The 19135-nt window shown below is 36.7% G+C and overlaps 1 protein-coding gene across 2 annotated transcripts in view; it reads right to left on the bottom strand.

Moving 5' to 3' along the window:
- LOC123540580 (uncharacterized) overlaps positions 1-17527 on the bottom strand; it is a 36009-nt gene extending 18482 nt beyond the window's left edge. Inside the window, exons 1-3 of one of the 2 annotated variants that reach the window (XM_045325713.2) lie at positions 16978-17509; positions 11065-11232; positions 9134-10170 (exon numbers count right to left, since the gene is read on the bottom strand). In XM_045325713.2, the coding sequence (XP_045181648.2) occupies positions 9758-10170; positions 11065-11232; positions 16978-17290 (894 nt within the window). In that variant the 5' untranslated portion in view covers positions 17291-17509 and the 3' untranslated portion in view covers positions 9134-9757. Of the gene's footprint in view, positions 1-9133; positions 10171-11064; positions 11233-16977 lie in introns of those variants that run through there. The other variant, XM_045325711.2, reaches the window with a different exon arrangement.
- Between the last annotated feature and the right edge of the window lie 1608 nt (positions 17528-19135).

Below are 19135 nucleotides of genomic sequence, written 5' to 3'. Positions count from 1 at the left end.
TTTAAGGACGTATGCTAGAATTTGGTGCGAAAATTTTCCCAATAACAGAAATGCTTCAAACTTTGGATATTGAAGGACAATCTTCTAAGAAACAAAAAAAAATGCAATAAAAATCATAGGTCACCGGTATTGAAAAAGAGTTATCTGCCCTTGAAAACGGCATTTCCCCCAAAAATGACGTTTTCAGGGGCAGATAACTCTTTTTCGATGCCGGTGACCTATGCTTTTTATTGCATATTTTTGTTTCTTAGATGACTGTCCTTCAATATCTGAAGTTTAAAGAAATTCTGTTATTGGGAAAATTTTCGCCCATCTCATATACAGGGAATTCTAGCGTACGCCTTTAACGCCATTTTTCAACAGTATTTCAGTCATGTAACGGCGGGCAGTTAACCTAACCAGTGTTCCTGGATTCTGTACCAGTACAAACCTGTTCTCCGCAAGTATTTGCCAACTTCCCCACATGAATTATCAGAGGTGGAGGACGAATGATTTCAGACACAATGTCTTTTATCAAATCGTCACGGAGAATATACGCCCCGCCCGGGGATCGAACTCATGACCCCGCGATCCGTAGACCAACGCTCTCCCTATTGAGCTAAGCGGGTGGGCTTATTGACACATGTATTTGACAACACGTGACGTGAATTGGGGAGAATATAAAACTTATTCCAGACCTTTACAGTGGCTTTAAGTCATTTAACATTTTCACCGAGTAACACGTTTTGCTACAAAATGCATATTTCTTATTTCATGTTTCATCATTTAAACAAATAAAAAATAAAAACATATAAAATTTTACGAACTCAGACCGCTGACGTTGCAGTCCAACATGCTAACCACTGTGCCAATGATCCCTGACCATTTCAAGCGGTGTCCCACTGTGTTCCTAAATGTTATTATCTTGTTCTTTTTGTCTATTTATTAAATGTGCGTGAAATTAGCCAGAGTAGCCAGAGTTCAGCCAGAGTTTAGCCAGAGTAGCCAGAGTTCAGACAGAGTTTAGCCAGAGTAGCCAGAGAAGTCAGAACTCTGTTTACTCTGCCTGGCCAGAGTAGCCAGAGTTCAGCCAGAGAAGTCATAACTCTGGTTACTCTGGCTGGCCAGAGTAGCCAGAGTTCAGCCAGAGTAGCCAGAGTTCAGCAAGAAAAGCCAGCGTATCTAGGATGTTAAAATGTTCTGGCTACTCTGGTCAGCCATAGTATCCAGAATAGCCCGAGTCACCTGGATTTCATTGCTCTGGTTAGTCTGGCTGGCCAGAGTAGCCAGAGTTTCAAGGATTTTAAGAGTAGCCAGAGTAACCTGGTTCACAAAACATTTTCCGTCTTAGCTTAGTTTGATTATGAAACTTAATATGTCATTTCTATCTAAATAGCATGTTTAAACTGAATTTCAAGTTAATTACTATCATATTTTCAAGTGGCTATTTAGAGTAGCCAGAGTAGCCAGAACTCTGGTTACTCTGGAGTAGCCAGAGTAGCCAGAACTCTTGTTACTCTGGCTGGCCAGAATAGCCAGAGTTCAGTCAGAGTTCATCCAGAGTAGCCAGAGTTCAGCCAGGCAGAGTAGCCAGAGTTCAGCCAGAGTAACCAGAGTTCAGCCATAGTAGCAAGAGTTTCTAGGATTTTAACATGTAGCCAGAGTAGCCAGAACTCTGGTCACTATGGCTGGCCAGAGTAGCCAGAGTTCAGCCAGAGTTTAGCCAGAGTAGCCAGAGTAGCCAGAAATCTGGTTACTCTGGCTGGCCAGAATAGCCGAGTAACCAGAATGTCAATTGCTCTGGCTACTTTGGCTAGCAAACAGCCAGGATTTCCGAGAGGCTCATTGGTTCTAGCTACCCTGGCTAGCCAGAATAGCCAGAGAAAATACTGCAATACCTATTGCGAAATGACCCTTTTTGTACTCTCAGGTTTGATTTTTTAGTGTTTTATATGTATCAAGTGTATCATCGTACCATCGTGCATCGCGGTTTAGTATAAAATAAAAAGTCACGTTTGTCCAAACGGAACGCCGTACATAACAGTGTGAAAATGGTGAAAAGTCAATTTACATTACTGAACAAAATTGATAGGTAAGACTAAGTCATATTAAATGATATTTAATAGTTACCATTATATATATTGAATGACCCTCATACACTATACTTGATTTTTAGCTCGTGACACTGTGTGACAAGGTGAGGTTTTGTGATCAACTTTTGTCTTGTCTATCAGATTGGGTCAGGCTCTTTGACTGAACTCAGTACTTATTCCATTTTATATTGTAAAACCTTAAAAATCTTCTCAAGTATCACAAGACCCAGGGCTTAGATATTTTGCAAGAAGCATTGGCAAGTACAACTCTTTCAAAATTGTTCAAATCATGGACTCCGGGGTCATAGTGGATCTACCTTGGGGCTTTAAATTTCACATAGAGTAATATATTAAATCCTATAAAAATATTTTTATTTTCCTTTAGGCCCACACTATATATATTTTGTATGTAGCATGGCCTAGTGAATGCCTCTCTTAAAATTGAGCAAATCATGGCCGCCGATGTCAAAATTGCCCTCGCTTGTGCCAATGAGCTTGAAAAGTCTTACAGGAAAATCTTTTAAAATCTTCTCAAAAGAATTGCAATGACAAGAGTTAAGATATTTTACATGTTCAAATCAATACCCCAGAGTCAAAATGGTTTCTACTTAAGTTTTATATAGAAAAGAAAACATGATATACTTACAACATGGCAAAAATCTTTTTCAGAGCCACAAGGGTAAGAGCTGAAATATTTTGCATGTAAATTAGCAAAGTTTATAATGGAGTTCACCACCCCCAGGGCAATATTAGTCTCTCTGTGTGGATTATCAATATGTTTCTAATCTTACACAATATAAGTTTAAAATTTCCCAGAATGCCCAGAATTTAGAGTTAACAATTACAGATTGTGAATTTTACTATGACTGCCATAACCCACAAGGTCCAGGTAAGCGATTCAGGACCTTCTTCAGGACCATATGGGTCCTCTTTTTTATATTGATATCATAAATAATTGCAGTGAATTCCATATAACGTTGAGTGTAAAAATAAAGAATATTTGTTTGAAGGCTTTTGGTTTGGTATTGATTTAACTTCAGTGTTTGCCTTGAATTTGTACCAAATAAATTAACTTGAAGACATAATATAAAGAAATTGGAGAATAAATTTTTCAATACCAATTCCTGAAATTTGCATTTATAAGTTGTGGAAGTTGACGAAATGTTGATATGTGAACACACACTTTAAGCGGCTTAATAACGGTATTTCATCTAAACCCTTGGAAAAAGGTAGGTACCTGTGACATGCCAATTAAAACGCAAAATGCTATTCAAAAATTGTTTGTGGTCACCTTATGCCATCAGACAATCAATATTCCATGTTGTATTAACTCGGTATTACTTGTGTACGTGTATGAAACGATATTGACTGTGTTTGGATTAAACAGTAATAGGACTGCTAACTGATAAGTAAGACAATTCTTTGAAGTCCGTTTGATGAATCACTTGATACATGGAACACTAAAAAAGCCCTGAGAGTACAAAAAGGGTCATTTTGCAACATGTTAAAGCCATAGAAACTATGGCTACTCTGGCAGAAGTCCGTTTTATGAATCACTTGATACATAAAACACAAAAAAAATCAACCTTGAGAGAACCAAAATAGTCAACAATTTTCTCACTCCTTTCCAATATAGCTTCCGTTCCAAACATAGCTGTGAGGCTCAACTATTATCCTTTACACAAGAAACTTTTGACAATCTCCAATGTCTCATTGTAATGGATTTCTCTAAAGCTTCCGACAAGATCGATCATCAACTCCTTCTCTATAAAATCGTGAAACTTTGTGTCTATAGAATCTCTCTATCCTGGATTCAATCTTTCCTTAGTAACGGTTCTCAATCTGTAGTAGTTGAAGGCTCACACTCTTTACCAGATCTATCAGGGGGTCCACAAGGTTCAGTGTTGGGTCCTTGTCTCTTCCTTTGTTTCATCAATGACCTTCCTGACTCTGTTAAAGGTAGAATACGCTTATTTGCTGATGACACTATCATATACCTCAACATAGACTCGATAATAGACTCTTAAAAAGTTCAAGATGATTTGACAAAATTAGAAGAATGGGAACGTAATTGGTCTATGGAATTCAATCCTGATAAATGCGAAGTAATAGGAATCTCAAAAAAAAAAGAGAGAAAAAATATCATCTTTCCATATAAATTACTTAATCAATAACTAAAAACTACAGGAAATGCTAAATATCTTGGGATTGCTATTAGTGATGTCGTAACTTGGAAACACATATTGAAATTACATCTTCAAAAGCTAGTATACTCTCAGATTTATAAAAAAATATGTACAATGTAATAATAATAATATCAAAGAAACTGCCTAAAAACATACGTTCGCCCACAATTAAATACTGTAACACCATATTGCATCCAAAAACATGGCATATGAAATATTAAAACTGAAACTGAATGATTTGATTAATGGTTATTTGTCGACATTATTCAGGATGCATGTATTCTTCTATGCTCTAGTGTCTGCCATTTAAGTTTCAAACATTGATGTTACGCTGCTTTGGTATGAGTAGCCAGAACATGTTAAAATCCTAATAAAGTCTTGTTACTCTGGCTGAACTCTGCCTACTCTGGCTGAACTCTGCCTACTCTGGCCAGCCAGAGTAGCCAGAGTTCTGGCTACTATGGCTACTATAAATAGCCAAATGAAAATAGTTATTAACTTGAAATTCAGTTTTAAACATGCTATCTAGAAAGAAATAACATATTAAGATTCAAGATCGAATTCAGCTAAGACTGAAAATGTTTTGCGAACACGGGACCTGGTTACTCCGGCTGGCCAGAGTAACCAGAGCTGCTTTAATTAACCACTTGAAAATAGTTATAAACTTGAAATTCAGTTTAACATATGCTATTTACATAGAAGTGACATGTTAAGTTTCATAATCAAACTCAGCTAAGACTGAAAATATTTTGCGAACACGGGACCTGGTTACTCTGGCTGCTCTGGCTGACCAGAGTAGCCAGAACATGTTAAAATCCTAGAAACTCTGGCTACTCTGGCTACTCTGTTTGAAACAGCCAGAGTAACCAGAGCAAATGATATCCTGGTGACTCGGGCTACTGTGGGTACTTTGGCTGACCAGAGTAGCCAGAACATGTTAAAAATCTAGAAGCTCTGCCTACTCTGATTGAATTCTGGCTACTCTGGCTGAACTATGGCTACTCTGGCCGGCCAGAGTAACCAGAGTTATGACTTCTCCGGCAGAACACTGGCTACTCCAGCTGAACTCTGGCTACTCTGGCTACTCTGGCTGAACTCTGGCTACTCTGGCTAAACTCTGGCTGAACTGTGGCTACTCTGGCTGCTCTGGCTAATTTCACGCAAATCTTTGTAAGAGTCTATTAACGAGTCTATGTTGAGGTATATGATAGTGTCATCAACAACTAAGCGTATCTACCTTTACCAGAGTCAGGAAGATCATTGATAAAACAAAAGAAGAGACAATGACCCAACACTGAACCTTGAGGAACCCCCTGATAGAACTGGTAAACAGTGTGAGCCTTCAACAACTACAGATTGAGAAAGGTTACTAAGGAAAGATTGAATCCAGGATAGAGAGATTCTGTAGACACAAGGTTTCACGATTTTATAGAGAAGGAGTTGATGATCGATCTTGTCGAAAGCTTTCGAGAAATACATTACAATGAGACTTGTTTGTTTCCAGATTGGAGATTGTCAAAAGTTTCTTGTGTAAAGGATAATAGTTGAGCCTCACTGCTATGTTTGGAACGGAAGCTATATTGGAAAGGTATTAGAAGATTGTTGACATTTTTGGTTCTCTCAATGTTGATTATTTTTTTGTTTTATATATCTAGTGATTCATAAAACGGACTTCTGCCAGAGTAGCCAGAGTTTCTAGGGCTTTAACATGTTGCGAAATGACCCTTTTTTGTATCCTCAGGGGTTTCCTAGTGTTTAGTGTCAAAGAATTGTCTTACTTATCAGTTAGCAGTCCTATAACTGTTTAATCCAAACACAGTCAATATCGTTTCATACACGTACACAAGTAATACCGAGTTAATACAACATGGAATGTTAATTGTCTGATGGCATAATGTGACCACAATCAATTTTTGAATGGCATTTTGCGTTTTGATTGGCATGTCACAGGTACCTACCTTTTTCCAAGGGTTTAGATGAAATACCGTTATTAAACCGCTTTAAGTGTATGTGTTCACATGTCAATATTTCGTCAAGTTCCACAACTTTAAAATGCAACTTTCAGGAACTGGTTGCTGTTAACAAGTATGCAAAAATTATTCTCCAATTTCTTTATATTATGTCTTCAAATTAATTTATTTGGTACAATTCAAGGCAAACACTGAAGTTAAATAAATACAAAACCAGAAGCCTTCAAATAAATATTCTTTATTTTTACACTCAAAGTTATATGAAATTCACTGCAATTATTTATGATATCAATATAAACAAGAGGACCCATATGGTCCTGAATAAGGTCCTGAATCGCTTACCTGGACCTTGTGGGTTATGAAAGTCATGCTAAAAATTCACAATTTGTAATTGTTAACTCTAAATTCTGGGCATTTTGGAAATTTTAAACTTATATTGTATAAGATTATAAGTATATTGATAATCCACACAGAGAGACTAATATTGCCCTGGGGGTGGTGATTCAATCAAGTTTGAAAGAACTCCATTATAATTTTTGCTAATTTACATGCAAATTATTTCAGCTCTTACTATTGTGGCTCTGAAAAAGATTTTTGCTATGTTGTAAGTATATCATGTTTTCTTTTCTATATAAAACTTAAGTAGAAACCATTTTGACTCTGGGGTATTGATTTGAACATGTAAAATATCTTAACTCTTGTCATTGCAATTCTTTTGAGAAGATTTTAAAAGATTTTCCTGTAAGACTTTTCAAGCTCATTAGCACAAGCGAGGGCAATTTTGACATCAAGGGACATGATTTGCTCAATTTTAAGAAAGGCATTCACTAGACCATGCTACATACAAAATATATATAGTGTGGGCCTAAAGGAAAATAAGAATATTTTTATAGGATTTAATATATTACTCTATGTGGAACTTAAAGCCCCAAGGTAGATCCAATATGACCCCGGAGTCCATGATTTGAACAATTTTGAAAGAGATGTATTTGCCAATGCTTCTTGCAAAATATCTAAGCTCTGGGTCTTGTGATACTTGAGAAGATTTTTAAGGTTTTACAATATAAAATGGAATAAGTACTGAGTTCAGTCAAAGAGCCTGACCCAATCTGATAGACAAGACAAAAGTTGATCACAAAACCTCACCTTGTCACACAGTGACACGAGCTAAAAAAATTCAAGTATAGTGTATGAGGATCATTCAATATATAATGGTAACTATTAAATATCATTTAATATGACTTAGCCTTACCTATCAATTTTGTTCAGTAATGTAAATTGACTTTTCACCATTTTCACACTGTTATGTACGGCGTTCCGTTGGACAATCGTGACTTTTTATTTAATACTAAACCGCGATGCACGATGGTACGATGATACACTTGATACATATAAAACACTAAAAAATCAAACCTGAGAGTACCAAAAGGGTCATTTTGCAATAAGTATTACAGTATTTTCTTTGGCTATTCTGGCTAGCCAGGGTAGCTAGAACCAATGGACATCTCGGAAATTCTGGCTGTTCTTGATAGCCAAAGTAGCCAGAGCAATTTACATCCTTGTTACTCGGCTACTCTGGCTGAACTCTGGCTATTCTGGCCAGCCAGAGTAACCAGAATTCTGGCTACTCTGGCTGAACACTGGCTACTCTGGCTAGCCAGAGTAACCAGAGTTCTGGCTATACGCTGGCTACTCTGGCTGAACTCTGGCTACTCTGGCCAGCCATAGTGACCAGAGTTCTGGCTACTCTGGCTACTCTAAATAGCCACTTGAAAATGGTTATTAACTTGAAATTCAGTTTTAAACATGCTATTTAGATAGAAATGACATATGAGTTGCGCCATGAGAAAACCAACATAGTGGGTATGAGACCAGAATGGACCCAGACCAGGCTGCGCATCCGCGCAGGCTGGTCAGGATCCGTGCTGTTCGCTAACAAATTCTCTAAGTCAAATACGCTTTAAAAGTGACCAGCATGGATCCTGACCAGACTGCGCGGATGCGCAGGCTGGTCTGGATCCATGCTGGTCGCAAAGCCACTATGTTTGTTTTCTCATGGCACGGCTCAATTATTAGATTTCATGATCAAATTCAGCTAAGACTGAAAAACTTTTGTGAACATGAGACCTGGTTACTCTGGCTACTCTGGCTGACCAGAGTAGCACAAACATGTTAAAATCCTAGAAACTCTGGCTACTCTGGCCAGCCAAAGTAACCAGAGCAAATGAAATCCTGGTGACTCGGGCTACTCCGGATACTCTGGCTGACCAGAGTAATCAGAACATGTTAAAATCCTAGAAACTCTTGCTACTATGGCTGAACTCTGGCTACTCTGGCCAGCCAGAGTAACAAGAGTTCTGGCTACTCTGGCTACTCTAAATAGCCACTTGAAAATAGTAATTAACTTGAAATTCAGTTTAAACATGCTATTTAAATAGAAATGACATATTAAGTTTCATAATCAAACTCAGCTAAGACGGAAAATGTCTTGTGAACCAGAAATTTGGTTACTTTGGCTGAACTCTGGCTACTCTGGCCAGCCAGAGTAACCAGAGTTATGACTTCTCTGGCTGAACTCTGGCTACTCTGGCTAGCCAGAGTAACCAGAGTTCTGACTTCTCTGGCTACTCTGGCTACTCTGGCTAAACTCTGGCTGAATTCTGGCTACTCTGGCTAAACTCTGGCTGAACTCTGGCTACTCTGGCTGCTCTGGCTAATTTCACGCACATGTTATTTGGGGAGAATATAAATCTTATTCCAGACCTTTACAGTGGCTTTAAGTCATTTAACATTTTCACCGGGTAACACGTTTCGCTCCAAAAGGTATATGGGAAATATATGTTTCATCAATAATAATAATAATAATAATAATAATAATAAAAACATATAAAATTCTAAACGAAACTCATGTGAAACTATCACTAAAATGAACTTATTCATTACTCTTCATTTGCTAGTGGCTATCGGATAGATATAATAATAGGTAAGGTTTCTTGTTTAACTTGGGTAGTCGGCGAAAGTCCCTGCCTGAAATGGATAGAACAACTTGTTTCCAACCGAGCCCATGGCAGGCCTCAAAATTTCCTGTACAACATCAAGTCTATGCCAATACTGCTGTAAACAGTACTAATTTAAGTAAATCACCCAGCACTGAACACTAGTCGGGATATCAACCGCGACCGGGAAGTGAACCAAGACCGCTGGCATTAAAGTCCAACTTGCTAACCACTGCGACAATGATCCCTAACCGTTCTAGCGGCGTCTCACTTTTTCCTAAATGTGATTGTCTTGTTCTCTTCGTCCATATGTTAAACATACATACGTTGCTGTGGGATTATTTTACATATGGATGCAAAACATACCTGTAACAGCTTTCTATCATGTCTACATTTGAGCTCAAGTAAAATGAGAAGTTTTAACTAAGTTTTATTCACCTTGCACATATATTTTATCTGACCTTTCTATAGAATATAATTTATTTATTATGTGAATATGCAACTGACTGTTTGATATCTGTCCTTGCCCTTTTTTAATATTGATCAGGGGTTATCAAGAACCCAGTAAAGTAAGACCAATTACTCTCATAAAAATATTCAGGATAGCTATCAACATATACAACATCATTCCGATCTAGATGGAAGGTACCAGCACCAGTCAACATGTATACTCCAACTTCGTTGCTGTCATCGGCTTTAGGTTTAAAGACCAGGGGAAGCATACTGCTACCATTGATTCTTAAATATGCATTTATTTCTTCCGTATCTCGATAGCGCTTTGTTAACGTCACAACAAAATGGTACACACCAGGAACATTACATGTAAAGTTTCCTGTGGCGGTGTTATATGCATTTCCATTGTTGATGTAGGTGTTCTGGAACAAAAGGGTTGACAAGCCTGACGAATTCTGGAGAATATTGTACGCTGTGAATGCCACATTGTGTTCTGTTGAACAAAAATGTAAATAAATAAAATTAGATTAAATCTGTATTTCAGAGAGATTTAATAATTTAAGTGTCGGACTTCTATCGTCACCGCGAGCACATTTTTTTCAAAAAATATGTGATTAAGATGAATGCCTTGTATGATGATGTATGCGTATTTAATGGGAGGGGCCTCCAGGCCGAATGGTTAAGTTCTCTGACTTCAAATCACTTGCCCTTCATCGATGTGGGTTCGAGCCTCAGTCGGGGCGTTGAATTCTTCGTGTGATGAAGCCATCCAGCCGGCTTACGGAAGGTCGGTGGTTCTACCCAGGAGCCAGCTCGTGATGAAAAAATGCGAGGGGGTGGGGGTGGGGGGGGCACCTGGGTCCTCCTCCACCATCAAAGCTGGAAAAACCTATAATTGTGTCGGAGTGACGTTAAACCCAATAAATACATTTAATGGGTTTAGAAGTGTTGCACGTTTCATTACCTCACGTAAACAGACTCGATAATACCAAGACTGTTTTTATTCTGCTTGGTTGCATTCTATGCTTCCAAAGAATCTTTATACAGATTTTATATAATCTCCTTAGTGGTGTTATGCCACTGACTCTTCCAAGGAGGTGCACCACTGTGTTCCTTAATGTCATTTGTCTATTTGTTAAACATACATACGTCGGGTTTTGTTTTGGGAGCGTTCTTTCTAGGAACATGTCTATTCCTTATAGATCCAAATCCTTGTTACTTGTTTTTGTTAGTTTTATCTGTCTCTAACTGTTATTTATTTTACAAAACTACCATCATCCTTGATGAAAGTATTAGCTAAAAGATAAGGTTTTGTCGTTGTTTTAATATCATTTCTTTTTCTGTATAATGTAAATTCTAATTTCAAAATTACTACACATATACTAACCAGGACATGCTTTTCTGTTACATGTGCTAACATCAGTATAATCCCCTGTACATGATCGACCAGTCAAAGAAGGACTGGGATTTGTACATGATCTTGACCGTGTACGTACTCCGCTACCACAGCTATTAGTGCATGATCCCCAGTTTTCCCACAGTGACCAACCGACATCTAGCAAAATACAAAAATCAAATGCAGATCAAAATATTTTTACTCAGAGGGCGTTTTGTCTCAAATGTGTTTAACGCATCTATAGTGTTACCCGAGGCATAATCGTGCAAAGTACTGACTTTTGTTGGTTAGCTAATAACATTCAAGGTCAGCAATAAAACATGTTTGCTAACCTTACTTATTGCAAGTAATGCTTGATTACACAGAGCTCGCTTCTTGTTCCCTTACATTTTGTAATAATAGGTAAATTCTTGTTGTTTGCAAGTTGTCCAATAACACAATATCATATACAGGAAGTTATCATATGTTTTCCGTTTGGAAACGTGGGTTCGTTTAAAGATATTTCAAGCAAGCATGTGCAATATACACTGTCATAGGTAAATGCGGTCTTGGAAAATGGCTTTTACTGGTTATTCATCCTTACGTTCTAAGTTCTTTTGGGCGTTTATAACATGTTTATCTACATGAATCACCTGTTTTGTTACATTAAAAAGCCGATTGTAATGACTGTCATAAAAAAAGAACCGGTTGTTCAAAATACCCTGATTTTACATACACATAATAAAGTAGATTTTATTAAGTTCAATACGACTTTTGTAACGTTAAGCGACTATGTATTGAAATCGGTCATGTGATTCTGTAATTCCAAAAACAGAGACCTATCTTATATTATCGACGCTAGATTATTGTTGATTTATGGGTCAGGAAATAAGTGCATTAACTCCACATACAAGCTTCAGATAAGAATGGCAAAATCAACAACCGAACTCTGCATTATTTAATGAACTGAAATGGTTGTCATTTAGAAACAGGTGTCATTATCACCCGGTGGTCTTGGTGTATAAATTTGAGAAAACCTATCACCCAATTATAAAATTTGCTCAACTTTTGCAGTAATAACGCAAAAAGCCTTAGATCGGTTTCAAATAATAATTTAGTAACACCTAAACAACAAACTAATTACATTAAAGTTTATTTTTATATATCTATGTGCGTGCGTGCGTGCTTGTGTGTGTGTGCATTCGGAACATTTTCATGCGCTTCGGGCTTTATCGTATGTTTAACATGGGACTTTTTGAACCGTCCACATACGGAAAAAATGCAGGTGTTTTGTACGCACGTGCGTCCAATAAGGTAATTTATTCTATATCTATTTTATATATCCAATATCGTGAACGTTCATTTGCAACACGTCAGCGTACATTATATTCATTTCTTCCTCTTTTCTTTCACACTTATGTAAGAGACCATGTAACCACCTTTCCCCCCCCCCCCCCCCCCACCCCCCCCAAAAAAAAAAGAATGCCATATTCGGTTTAAATGAACTGAAAAAGATGTTTCATTGTTACAATGATGAATGGAAAATATGTTTCCTTATTTACAATACATTTCTGCCATCTACTTAGCTGGACAGGAAAAAACAAAATACTTAAAATCGGAAAATTGTAGGTTGACATCCTGGTCAATACATATTTTCTCTACATGGTGATTTATCTATCACGTCTAAGCTCACTCGTTGCTACTCTGATTTATGTGGAAAACTTCTTCCAGTTACATGCAGAGAATATAACAATTATAATCATGTCATGTAGCAGCTATACATATATGTTAATACTGTTAGTATTCGGGTAATGAATCAGGCAGCACTGTTCATGTTAACTTAACACCGTGTATGTATAAAATGCAGTCGAAAAATATGATTATCAAAATAACTTTTATTGCACCGCATGCTCTAAGAAACTTCCAGAGCGAGACGGAAATGTATTTTTTACAGAGTTTGTTGCTCTTGAGAAGTTAATTTAGCCTTGTGGTAGAGCGTCCGTTTCGCGTGTGCGAAGTCATGTGCTTGATCCACGGCCGCGTCATACCAAACACGTGAAGAATAGTACCAGTAACACCCTTGCTTGACGCTCAGAATTAAAAGGGAAACTGGCTTCTCTTCTCTCATACTCTCGTGGCGATGGACTACACCAGGAATGAGTTGCCGAAAGTAATATGTATAAGTTGTAGAATTAGTATAAACTAATTCACTATGAATTACTTCAAATAAGAAAGAAAATATTGTCTTTATAGCGAGGTATTTGCTACCCATAGGTGCCTTTATCAGAGATTATACTCTATGGCTTTCCATAGGTTAAACCCCATTAAAGATAAAATGTTTTCATGCAGTTTTACAAAGCCTGAAAGTAACTGCAATGGTTTGATACATTTAGCTACGTAAATCTTCTTTTGCAATATGTTGCCAATCTTTAAGCAGTTGTTGAATCATATATTGATGTAGAACGCACGTGTAAATAACGATAATAATTACATATTAAGGTGGTACTTAAAGACCTGTCACAAAAAAAAAACTGTATTCTTTTCTATTTCCATGATGGTAATTATACATGGTTTGCATGAAAAAAGAGAGAAATAACAAGTATCTCGTTACATATATAAGGTCAAGACAATGTGTTTAACGTCTAGGGTAAATTCGGGTAACTGAGCCACTTACCGCTTACTGGTTGGGAGATATTTTCCGGACAGGACCAGTTTCCGGACACATGTAATATCCGCTTTATTTCGTCGTTATTCCTGATATTGTTTCATCTAGATCATTTAGGTGTTTGTTTTTCATGTCTACAACAAACCACTATATTACAAAACTGTTTTATGTTAGTTTTTATGATAATAACTCACCTGTGTTTACAAAACAACTTTCTGTCTTAACGGGGCATGAAGATAGCGTTGGGCATGCGCAGTAGTTCACACTTGGCGAGGTATCAAGTGGGGAAGAAATAATAAAACTTCATATTGATTTCTGCTGATAACATGTGCTACTTATAATTTCACGGTAATAGTTACATAAAATGCAGGGCTGTCAATTTTTGCACTAATTTTATTCTATGTTTATTGGAATTATCAATAATTCGCGTTAGACGAAATTCGAGATTTTTATTGTCAACTTCGGTTTGCTTTCGTAGCTGCTATTGAACGTAAGTTTATGTTTCATGTGCATTTTTGAAGAGATGAATGATAAAGAAATGTGTAAAAATAGTTTAATTACTTATTTCGATATCAAATTAACAGCAAAATACCGTCAAAATATTTGTCCGGATACTGGTTTACCTTACGGGGAAAATAACTTCTTTTAGTGACCCCATTTGAGGCCCCATAGAACCCATGTTTTACGTCACAGCGCGATGTTGATTACAACATCGGATGCGGAAGGAGCTGAAGTTTGTGCAGTGTGGGCTTCATTTATGTCAAATATTTTTTTAGGGAATAATGGAGCCAAAATATGAAAATGTGTTCGAAAAAAGGTTCCCAACCAGTATACCCGAAGTTTTTCCGATAACGGTTGTTTCCCCTTTGTTATAAGTTGCCATTTGCTTTCTAAGAAAGACATTAAGTTTTGCAGGCGGAGAAATTCAAAGTTTGAATCATTATCTCTGAAAGCGGGCATCAATAAGGGATCGCTGTTGGGTAAGTACCACGTACAAATCTCCGGTTAGAATGGTTGAATATACTTGTTGTACAGATCTGCGATTTAAAGTGTTTAAGTTCCAATAAAATCAAATGTTTATGTTTTACATGAAATGTAAACAACCCATTTCGATTGATGTTGGTAAATATTTCATATTACAAGTAAGCTTTAAGCTATTATTTTATAAATTCTAACTCAAAAAATGCGGATCTTCGTCCAAAAACGAAACATCATGAAAATTCGTCTACATGTATATTGGGCTACTCTAATAGTTTTTAGATGTTTTAAAAACCAAATTGTTATGCAAACGGAAAATATATAGTATAAGTGCATAAAAAAATAAGAAAGATGACATATTAAATTCAAAACTGTTAATAATAGTCTAATTTTTCCTACCCGATATTGTTACACTTAAAAACATAACGCTCGTTAAATGTGAATTATGAAAGTTACGCCGAATGTATCAAAAATGATTGATAACCGTTTTACCATATGTTTTTAAAACTATACTGAAAAGAAAATGACTGAATAAGTTTACAGATGGAGTTGTATTTATTACACATTTATTCAGACAGGGCCTAAATTGTCCACCTGTCATCTTGTAGAATAGCTGTATTATACCAGTAATATCAGAATGATTTGCACGAAGTTATTGTGGGAGGAAAAAGTAGGTCACTAGGTTGTGGTGGGTCTTTAATCAGTATGAAAACCTCATACATACATATATTCAAAGGGTTATTATTTTGCTGAAAGCGTAGAGCAGTAAAGTGTCGTAATATGTCTCTGTAAATTATTACGCAGCCACAGCAGTTTTGCTTTTGATTCGTAAAAATGACAGTTTCTAAAAGTTTACATAACAGATCTGAGCATTGACCCTGTTCTTTTAAATTTTATCCCCGATTATCGCGAGCTTGTTTAGCAGCGAAATAATTCTAGTTTAATATCGTATATTATCTAGTAGACAATGTTTACCAACGGATTTTGCTTTTCATTTCTCTGTAACGGTTTATTTTGGCACAAGTTCATTTCTTCTTTTATAGCATCATTATACTTTACGTGATTTTGACTTGAATCTAGAATATTTAACAACAGAGGAAAATTATATGTTATTCTCCTTAAATATATGTGAGATCGGAATCAGCATGGTGAATTTGAAAATCCAGCAAAGAATTCCGAATTATTTATCTTTTTCCACATTTATTTACTGCTAAGCATAATAAGCTATCTGCTTATGATCAGTTTGGTAAAAGTTTCATAGATTAATACAAAAGTTCGTGTGTTCGCCTCTGAAATTTCGTTATTTCGCTTTCAATGTTTCGTTACTTCGTGTATTCGCCTCGAATGTCGAAATGCGCACACGACAAATAAGCATTATTTCGACCTTTCGTGTTTTCGTTACTTCGACATTTCGCCTCGCCGACACGAACACACGAAATGGCAGAAATCAGCCACCATATTTATAAGGCAAATTTACTGCAACTAAAGCAGTCCAACGTCAATATGACGCTTTCATAACAAACAAAGTTAATCAATACAACCCATGACAATGATTACCTTCGTTTTAATATTTCGTGCCATTAAAAGCCTATGAACGAAAAAGCCCAGCTCATATAATATTCTTATGGTACTTTTAAATTGGGACACTGAACTGTGATGCATCGGTCCGTAAGAAGGTCTTTTACTCTTTAATTACTAAAACCTGACTAAACATTATTCTTTGCTGACATCTGAACAGCGATACCATCATGGGCACTTTTAAACCTTAAATACCACTGATAAAATGTTTTCCCTAAGGATATATCCCTTAAACCTTTTGCAGTAAAACAGTTGTCTCTTTCCTTGATTTTTTTTCTCGAAACACAAAATATAATCGCTTATCTCCTTTTATAACGCTGGTTTCAACACAATATGCACGCTAAGCATTTAAATGATGCCATATAATACATATTTTACGGAAAAATACCCTATTTAAGAAAACGTAGGTAGAAAACTAAGCGGAAAGATATATTTAAGCGAATGCAAAACAGGAACAAGGGACAAAATTGGAACGGATGACGTCACACGACGTTGCCATTGGAACCAGAACTTACTTATTACTTGTCCGAAGAAAATATTATTTTAAATATCATTTAAGGATTCCTTTATCTATATTCTATAACATCTTCAACTTTTTATGGTGATATTTTAAGAAATGAGAATACTTTTCCGGGTATTTATTGAACACCCCTCGTAAAATCATCTACATTAATTCAGAAATAATTTGTATCAAAACAACTGACCTTGTTCTTTTTCTTTTGGAACAGCAACGAAGACAATCAAGGCAATGACGATCATATATAACACAATAAGCAACGCAAAAGTGATATAGATGATATACTTGATCCTTTTTGGTATTTCTTCGCATCTCAAAGACTTTCTGTCGTTTACTTTTCCTTCTAATCTTAATTGCTCATACAGTCCTTCTCCTTGCCCAGTTTGTTGAGGTTTTGAACTCTCAGCACTTTCCAAAGTTGCATTGGTTGTTTTTGTATTCTCATAGCTGTTCGTCTCAATATCACCACTATGTTTCTTATTAATATCACTGAATTCCATCTTTTAACGGTTATGAATAACCATCAGATATCACGCAAATATTCTTTACATTAAATATCTTAACATCCTATTTCAGTGTTAATTGGGGCGTATGAAAATTTATGCTCTATTGAGAAAAATTCAATTTAACTTTTTACATAAATATCTATCCACTTTATAGTCACGGTGAGGATGCGTATACCGGATATTGCCATTTTGTGATAAGGTTTAGTATTGTCAACAAGGTCATTAAAAATCTAATTTATTACTCTATTTTACTACTACAGACAAAAAGGATTTTATTTTTAGTGACCAGCTACTGTGTATCATATGGTGGCTGATTTCTGCCATTTCGTGTGTTCGTGCCGGCGAGGCGAAATGTCGAAGTAACGAAAACACGAAAGGTCGAAATAATGCTTATTTGTTCGTGTCTGCGGGTCGAAATGTCGAAGACACGAAAACACGAAAGGTCGAAAACTGCTTATTTGTCGTGTGTTCGCCTTTCGACTTTCGAGGCGAACACACGACGACACGAAACATTGAAGGCGAAATAACGAAAATTCAAGGGCGAACGCACGAACTTTTGTATATTTCACTTTTCGTGTCGGCGGGTATTAAAATTTCGTGGTGTCGCCCTTCTTTTGTCGTGTCTTCGTGTGTTCGCTTTGAAAGCCGAAAGGCGAACACACGACAAATAAGGAGTTTTCGACCTTTCGTGTCTTCGGCCCGCCGACACGAACACACGACAAATGTGCAATTTCGTCTTTTCGTGTATTCGCCTTCCGGTAGGCATGCGCATAGCAATTACACATAATTATACTGCTTTAGCTGGTATTAAATTTATACAAACATTACGCTTCTACCAGTCTAACTGGGAATCATTACGCCGCCCTGAGCTTTGAATGCTATCTAAATGTGTTTTACAATTTATAAAATAATATTTGTCCTAAATTTATGAAAGATAATGATTTATATTCCATAAAAGATGTCATTGTAATACATCTTATCACTGGTATTAAATTTGTACATACATTAAGCTTCTATCAGTCTTACCGGGCATATCATTACGCCGACCTGAGCTTTGAATGCTATCTAGATAATGTTTTTTACCCTTTATGAAAAAATCTTCTCAATTTATGATAGAAAATATTTCATATGCAATAAAACATGTCACTCTTCCATTGCGCATCATTTTGCTCCATTACTGTATTGAGGCAGACCCTAAAAAAAACATCTGTCGTGTGTTCGTGTCGGCGTGTCGAAATAACGAAAGGTCGAAAACCGCTCAATTGTCGTGTGTTCGCCTTTCGCCTTTCAAGGCGAATACACGAAGACACAACAAAAGAAGGGCGACATCATGAAGTTTTAATACCCGCCAACACGAAAAGTGATTAATACAAAAGTTCGTTTGTTCGCCTCTGAAATTTCGTTATTACGCCTTCAATGTTTCGTTACTTCGTGTATTCGCCTCGAAAGCCGAAAGGCGAACACACGACAAATAAGCCAAATTTCGACCTTTCGTGTTTTCGTTACTTCGACATTTCGCCTCGCCGACACGAACACACGAAATGGCAGAAATCAGCCACCATAGTATCGTGCTCTGACAAGCGTAAAATAAGCCAATCTGAAGTAGAAATGCTAAAATTTATTATAAAATAACAACTTTATCATATGATAAATGCCTGCCGTGGACACATTTCTCCCAGTATCATCACCTGTTGTCTTGTGATGAAATTTCTAAATCGTACGATTTATTTAGTTACATACAAAGAAAAAGTGTGCAAAATTTCAGCTCTGCAAATGTTTAAATGACGGAGAAATAGAAATAGAAATGAACGCTGACGGTGTAGTGTGTACTGAATACAT

Source organism: Mercenaria mercenaria, chromosome 16, assembly GCF_021730395.1.
Source record: "Mercenaria mercenaria strain notata chromosome 16, MADL_Memer_1, whole genome shotgun sequence".
Classification (NCBI taxonomy): domain Eukaryota; kingdom Metazoa; phylum Mollusca; class Bivalvia; order Venerida; family Veneridae; genus Mercenaria; species Mercenaria mercenaria.
This window is presented reverse-complemented; position numbering and strand designations above follow the sequence as displayed.